The 7,988-nt window shown below is 33.2% G+C and overlaps 1 protein-coding gene across 1 annotated transcript; it reads left to right on the forward strand.

Moving 5' to 3' along the window:
- The first annotated feature begins 700 nt into the window (after positions 1 to 700).
- On the forward strand, positions 701 to 5,863 carry LOC129290294 (linoleate 13S-lipoxygenase 3-1, chloroplastic-like). Its single transcript, XM_054927031.1, has 7 exons — positions 701 to 1,311; positions 1,398 to 1,678; positions 3,129 to 3,681; positions 3,784 to 3,977; positions 4,067 to 4,368; positions 4,458 to 4,724; positions 4,840 to 5,863. The coding sequence occupies exons 1-7, from the start codon at positions 954 to 956 to the stop codon at positions 5,594 to 5,596; spliced, it is 2,712 nt and encodes a 903-aa protein (XP_054783006.1). The 5' UTR covers positions 701 to 953; the 3' UTR covers positions 5,597 to 5,863.
- The last annotated feature ends 2,125 nt before the right edge of the window (positions 5,864 to 7,988 follow it).

A 7,988-nucleotide genomic window follows, 5' to 3' on the forward strand; every position in this document is an offset into this window, starting at 1 on the left:
TCTCAAAATATAAGACATTTGAATAGACTAAGGTTTTATTAAATGCAACAATTTTAATATTATCCTTTCTCTCTCTATAATTAATTTTTATCTTTTTTTAATATATTAAATTATAAGTATTTTTAAAAATTTATTTTTTTAAAAAATAAAATTATTAAATATATTTAATAAGATTTATTAATATGTAATATTTTATTTAAAAATATTTTATAATTTAAAAGGGAGGGAGCATTCCTTAACCTTTTGAGTTTGAATTTAAAAAATGTAGTAAGGTTGTTAGAGTTTCTATGTGAAAAGATGTCGTCCCCACTCTATGCAAATTAATCTGAGTTCCACTAAAGTTCTCTCAGTTCGACCGTACCTCAGACTTAGGATGACAAAAGGAAAAAAAGAGGACCACACACACAAGATTATCATGATCTCGTCATTTGTCTACTGTAGTATTATGATGAAACTCCAAAAATTTTCCTTTCTCACCCACTTAGCGTGAAAGTTAATCTCACCAGATAGTAATTGTGTGTGTGTGTGTGTGTGTGTTTTTTTTTTTTTTAATTGACCAAATTGAAAAATTAAAAACTTTATTAAATTAATTAAGTCATCTGATCATGCAGATAAAGAAATGAGGAACATGATCGAGGCTCGCATCAGAGCCCACTTTATTTCATAAATAGTTCTCACCAACAACCTCCTCGTTGTGAGTCAGCAGCCCCTTTGATTTGATTTTTCTAGTGTGCATCGAAAAATCCACGACAACATTTCAACTCTGTAAAAGCGGAGCCATTGATTCACACAACTCTGTAAAAGCGGAGCCATTGATTCGCACAACCCAATTCAACCGTCTTAAAACAGATGTGACTGCGTTTCGCTTCTGTTCTCTCCTTCTCATTCATTTGATCATTTCCGATCTTTCCTCTCAAGAATTAGCAGAGAGGGAAACACACAGAAACATCCAAATGGCCGTCCTCTTTGGAGAGATCATGGGCTCTCCGTTGATGGACAGATCCTCATTTGTTTCTTCCTCACAAGCGCTTCTGAATCATAGTTTTCCACAGATTGCCTTGAAGAATACGAGGTTCGTGAGGTTGAAGAAGACTCTCAAGGTTCCTGTGGCGGCTGTTAGTGAGGATTTAATTATCGGAGCTTCCGTGTCTGCAGAAAAACCTGTGAAGTTCAAAGTCAGAGCGGTTGTCACAGTGAAGAACAAGATAAAAGAAGATTTCACAGACACCATTATGAAACATATTGATGCTCTCACTGATAGAATAGGAATGAACGTTGTTCTTCAGCTCATCAGCACAGAGATAGACCCAAGTAAGAATCTCACCTTTTCACTTTCCGGGTATGTTAAAAGAGTTAACTTTTTTAAGGTTAAATCGATTTGGTTTGGTTCTTAATAGGGACAAAGGGTCCAAGGAAGAGCAAAGAAGCAGTGTTGAAGGACTGGTCTGAGAAATGGAATGTTCGAGCAGAGAGAGTGAATTACACAGCAGAATTCATGGTGGATTCTGATTTCGCAGAAGCAGGAGCTATTACTGTGACCAACAAACATCAAAAAGAGTTCTTCTTGGAAACTGTAACAATCGAAGGATTTCCCAGTGGCACACTTCATTTTCCCTGCAATTCCTGGGTTCAACCCAGAAAACACCATCCTCATCCCAGGGTTTTCTTCTCTAACAAGGTAAAGCAGATTTCACTTTTGACTTTTAAATTTTGCAGTGACAGATACCCAGGTTAATTCAGATTTTTATTCCGAACAAACTAATCATATAGCTCAATAAAAGTCTCCCAGGACTTTTTTTTTTTTTTTTGGTTCAGTTATTTCTTTTTAATGGCTGGTTCAGGGCATTTAAAATGTACAGGGCTCTGAAACAGATGCAGCCAATCCTGTTGGTTGTTCTGGTTCATTCATTATTTTGCATAGAAAGGTCAACGCTGTTTTATTTCTTCTTGTGTGTTCCCTCTTGAAAGCTTTGGAAAAGACAGACAAATTTCAAATTGAATATATATACATATATATATATATATAATGTTTTTTGGACTGTGATTTTTATTAAAAAAATAACAATAAAATTGCACATAATTATATAAATAATAATTTTTAAATTTTTTAAAATATCATAATTTTTTTAAATCCTTAAATATTTTTTTAATATTAATGATCTAAAATTAAATGATTAAATTATCCTTATTTAAAAAATTTTATGTGAGGAGTTATGATTTTTCATTTAATTTTTATAATTTATATAATAAACATTATTGTGATTGTTTAAATAAAAATTATGATTGATATTGATTATTTTAAACAAGGTGGCAATTTAATTATTTAACTTAAAATCATTAATGTTAGAAAAATATTTAAAGGCTTAAAAAAATTATGATATTTTAAGAGATTTAATTATTATTTATATATTTTAATAAAATTTTATTATCATTTTCTTGATTTTTGCTGATTTATTATATATATATATATATATATTAATGTGCAAGTCTTTTCGGCGGAAAACTCCTCCAAGTTGTGATTGAACTTGTGAACTAACAGCCATTAATGATAATATGAAAAGCCCTGCCACTTTTGAAATTGCATCTTGACCAATTCTTGGTCTTCAGACGCTCATTATAAAAATCTTCTCTCCTATTTATTACATGTCAAGCGATTAACTTTTTCAAAAATTCTTAAAATAAAATACGAGAAATTTTATTAAATTGTAAATGTTTGTTTTATAAACATGTATAAAAATTTGGTGATTTTTAGGTTTATTGTGTGATTTATTTGAGCCGCTTAACCTGTCCGAAACTAATTTTATATGTTGTGCTTAATTGTTTATTTACTTGCTCCTCTAGTTCTATATATAGAGTAAAAAGAAAAGAAAAAAATTTCATTATATTTATAAAGTATTTGTTAATTTTTAATACTCCTCTTTACATTTTTACTCTTATTAAACATTTTGAATAAAAATATCAGTAATAATATTTAAAAATATTTATTAAAAGTAAAAATAAAAATTTATTAAATTTTAAAATAAAATTAATAAAATATAACGCTTTCTTTCACTCTGGTAAAACAAATTAGAAGGAACTTATAAATGTTGATTTATTTACTGGTGTTATAATTGATTGAATTTGAGCAGCCATATCTACCAAATGATACACCAAGCGGGCTGAGATTACTGAGAGAGAAGGAGCTGAAAATTCTGAGAGGAGATAGAAAAGGAGAACGAAAGCTAAGTGATAGGATATATGATTTTGATGTATACAATGATCTTGGCCTTCCAGATTCAGGTCCTGACCTTACCAGACCAACCCTCGGAGGATCTCAAGACTATCCATACCCGAGACGGTGTCGTACTGGTCGTCCCCCAACTGATACAGACATGAATGCAGAGTCTCGTGTGGAGAAGCCATTGCCAATGTACGTGCCCAGAGATGAACAGTTTGAGGAGTCTAAGAAGCTTGCATTCTCTCACATGAGGCTCAAAGCATTGTTTCATAACTTGATCCCTGGTCTAAAGGCTAGCCTTTGTGCTGATAATCATGACTTCAATGACTTCTCTGATGTTGATGGCCTTTACGTTAATTCTGAAGGGTTTCTCCTCAAATCCTTAAAAGATGTAGACTTTGTCAGAAAAATCCCAGAAAGCAGCCTCAGACTTCTTAAGTTTGACACTCCCATGATCATTTCCAGTGAGTGGTTGTTATCTACTTAACAATCACTTTGAAAGTTCCGGGAAGTCACTAAATAATGATCTCATTGTTTTTCTTTTTCTTTTTTTAACCACCCTGCAGAGGACAAATTTGCTTGGATGAGAGATGATGAGTTCGCTCGCCAAGTAATAGCAGGAGTCAACCCTGTCAACATTGAGAGGCTCCAAGTTTTCCCACCAGTGAGCAAGCTTGACCCTCAAGTGCACGGAAACCTAGAGTCTGCTCTTAAAGAAGAGCACATTTTAGGGCAAATTAGTGGGATGACAGTGCAACAGGTACCTGCAAGAGCCTTCATGAACAACTAGTCCTTTCTTCATGAACAGATAGTCAATGGTACTGACCTTGTGTCTTGAAACTTTTTCAGGCAATAAGGGAGAATAAGCTATTTATCCTAGATTACCATGATATCTACCTTCCATTTCTTGATAAAATCAATGCTCTTGATGGTAGAAAATCCTATGCCACACGCACCATTTTCTTCTTAACTCCCCTTGGAACTCTCAAGCCCATTGCTATAGAACTTAGCCTTCCATCTGGGACACCGAGTTCACGATCAAAACGTGTCGTTACGCCTCCGGCTGATGCTACCACCAGTTGGATATGGCAGCTTGCCAAGGCTCATGTTTGTAGCAATGATGCTGGTGTGCACCAGCTTGTTAACCATTGGTAAGCACAGTTCCATTTTTCTCACTAATTAACTGATATCCTTGATTAAATATATATCCTAACTCTTTCGTTCATATAACTATGTAAAGGTTACGCACGCATGCTTGTTTGGAACCCTTTATATTGGCTACTCATAGGCAATTAAGTGCAATGCATCCTATCTTCAAGCTATTAGATCCACACATGAGGTACACGTTGGAGATGAATGCCCAGGCTCGTCAAAGACTAATCAATGCAGGTGGAATCATTGAGGCTTCCTTCGCGCCTGGACGCTACTGCATGGAGCTCAGTTCTTCTGCTTACAAAAGCTTCTGGCGATTTGACATGGAAGCCCTACCCGCTGATCTCATCCGCAGGTATATACATATGCATATACATATACATTCATGTCCCTACCTTAAGCCTTCTTAAGTCTTCCAAAATGTGTAAAATTGCAGAATTTACCTCACAAAGATTCTGATAATGTTGCAGAGGAATGGCAAAACCTGATCCAACTCAACCACACGGTCTAAAGCTGCTGATAGAAGACTACCCTTATGCTTCTGATGGTCTCATGATCTGGTCTGCAATTGAGAGCTGGATCCGCACCTATGTGAAGCACTACTACCCAAGTTCAAGCCTAATTTGCAGTGACAAGGAACTACAGTCATGGTACTATGAAGCAATTAACGTAGGACATGCTGATCTTAGCCATAAAACCTGGTGGCCCACGTTGAACAATACTGATGATCTTGTCTCCATCCTTACTACCTTGATCTGGATTGCATCTGCACAACATGCTGCTCTTAATTTTGGGCAATACCCTTATGGAGGGTACGTCCCAAATCGACCGCCATTAGTGAGAAGATTGATCCCAGAAGTGGGTGATCCAGAGTATGCTAATTTGATAGCAGATCCACAGAAGTATTTCTTGAGATCATTGCCAAGTTTGTTGCAAGCTACGAGTTATATGGCTGTGGTGGACACGTTATCTCTTCACTCGCCTGATGAGGAATACTTGGGAGAGAGGCGACCAGAGTCGTCTTGGACAGGTGATTCAGAGATGATCAGGGCCTTCCATGGATTCTCAGAAAAGATCAGAGAGCTAGAGAAGGAGATTGAGAGAAGGAATTGTGATGCTAACTTGAGAAACCGCTGTGGGGCTGGTGTGTTACCTTATGAATTGCTCGCTCCTAGCTCAGATCCTGGTATTACATGCAGAGGCATTCCCAATAGTGTATCAATATAAAGTTTACATGAATTTTGAGAGGTTGAAAATTTATAACCTCAATATAATATTTAAAAAAAAAACCTGAGGGTGTGGTCCCTACCAGTCTCCTTTTCCTCTGCTACTGTAGCGCATTCAGATAGACAATGCTATTAGATCAATGCGTGTAGATAACAAAAGAGGGTTATACATGTAGATGGACAAGTTATACATGAAACAGAGCTTGATTAAGGATGAGGTTGAATATTTTTTGCATTTGATATATATGAAAGATCGTCAATTTCTTTTTGGCTTTGTTTTGTAGTATCATGAAGTGTGATATATTTATATTTATTTGGGAAAATATCATTCAAGGATCTTTGAGGCAATTTAATATATGAAAATATCACTACAAAATCAAGAGACTTATTTAAAAATAATTTTAGATATAAAAAGATTATAATACCCTTACTTTTTTTTTATTTGTTAAAATTTATCAATTAATGAATAATTTATTGTCAAATGCGAATGAATATTGATTAATTAACAAATAGCTACTTATTAAAAGACGATCTATATTTATTTATTTTTACAATCAAATCCTTTCATATTCTTAAATTTATCAATTAGCTATTGAATTCTTATTAAATACAAATAAGTATTTATTAATTAATAAATGACTATTTATTAATTAAAACAAAAAAGTATAGATATTATAGTCTTTTTCACCTAAAATTATTTTTAAATAAATCTCCTAGTCCTACAGTAATATCTTAAAATCTTTTAATTATTATTAATAGTATTAAATTATCCCAACGATCTTTGAATAAAATTTTCCCTTTTTCTTCGTGGTTGGTTTTTTAGATCTAAACTTTTACCGGAGATTGTGATCCCAATGCTAATGTTATATTTAATTTGACCGAAACTTTGTTGTCTGAATCATTTTTCAAACATCAACAACTTCAAAGGCCGGGAAGAGAGAACTTTGCGAAGGGCAATTGCGAAATAATAATAATTATTATTAATTATTAATAAAGCTTGTCCACATAGTTGAATAAGAAGCCTCGTTGGTTAGAGACTTTCAACTTTCAGCTCATAAACAAAAGTCCCACAAATATAGGGAAAAGTCAACTTCAAAGATATAGTCAAGTCAAATACCGTAGTAAAGAAAATTATTTTGCTTCCAATGCTACTAATTAATTTAGATTTGAACTCAATGCAAATGAGACTAAAACACTCGTAGCATGATTTTTTTCGTTGCTTGACTTCTTTTAATTTATTTCAACTTGTAAGGGCCAAATTAAAGTCAAACTTTTTTTAATTAAATTTGAATCATGCATAAACAAATTATCATTGGGAATGAAAAATATGCCACTTTTCCTGTTCATCTTGATCAGCCTCGTTCTATCATTTTTATTTAGAAGATAAAGTGGCTCCGTTGTGAAGCACAAAAATTAACTTCACGGATGACCCAGGAGGGGTTTTATTTGAACGAATTATGAATTTTTAATCCAATTTTTTTTGTACTGCGTGTCTTATGTAAACTAAAAATGTGCAGTAGTTTTTTTAATTCACTAATTGTGGATATATTAAAGTGAACCTGTGAAAAATATAAAGCTTTTAAATGAAGAAGTTGAGATTTTGGGTTGCATTGTTTGAAATCAAACTAAAAGAAAATGAACGGTTAGAATTAATTAAGAAATTGAATGGTTTAAACTTTTAAATTTGCTCATAATTGATAAAACAGTAGTGCGTTTTTGTTTTTTGTATTTTTTATAATGTTACTTAACTTGGTTAAATTTAAGTATTGTTAGGTTTAATTTGGAGGTATTTTTTTTTTAAAAATAACTCTCATATAGGCATGGCTCAAGGATGAAGTTTCATGCTTGAGGCGATCATAATCCCTTCTTATTAGGAGTAATAAGTTGATTTTATTTTATTTTTAGTTGTATTAGACACGTAGAACGGAAACTTATGATTCAAAATTCTTACGACTTCATATATTTTTCATTGAAAAAATGATAAGTAAGGATCTCATAAAAAAAATTAGTATCAAATTAGAAATTTTAATAATGAAACATGAGAGAAGGAATACTGAATTTGAAAACTTTATTGTTGGGGGAAAAAAAATCCTATTTTGACATTAATTTTTTTCTGAGGTCTTTTACTCGTCATCCCCTTTACTCTTATGGGCCACAGTCTTGCAAAATTGGACTAACCGTGAGGTTTGTCTTTCACATTTGGGCTTCAAAACGCTCTCGTTCAAAAATTAAACAGCCTAACTTCGGTCACAAAAAAAAAAACAGCCCAAATACCCATTAGTCTTAAAAAAAAATATATATATATATATATAGAGGGGGGGAGAGAGAGAGAATTAGTTTATTGAGATGACTTTACCCTACTAATGTCCTGGGATCTAACTCAACTAAATTTT

Source organism: Prosopis cineraria, unplaced genomic scaffold, assembly GCF_029017545.1.
Source record: "Prosopis cineraria cultivar Desert tree isolate PC_DT_omini unplaced genomic scaffold, ASM2901754v1 PC13, whole genome shotgun sequence".
In the NCBI taxonomy this organism is placed as follows: domain Eukaryota; kingdom Viridiplantae; phylum Streptophyta; class Magnoliopsida; order Fabales; family Fabaceae; genus Prosopis; species Prosopis cineraria.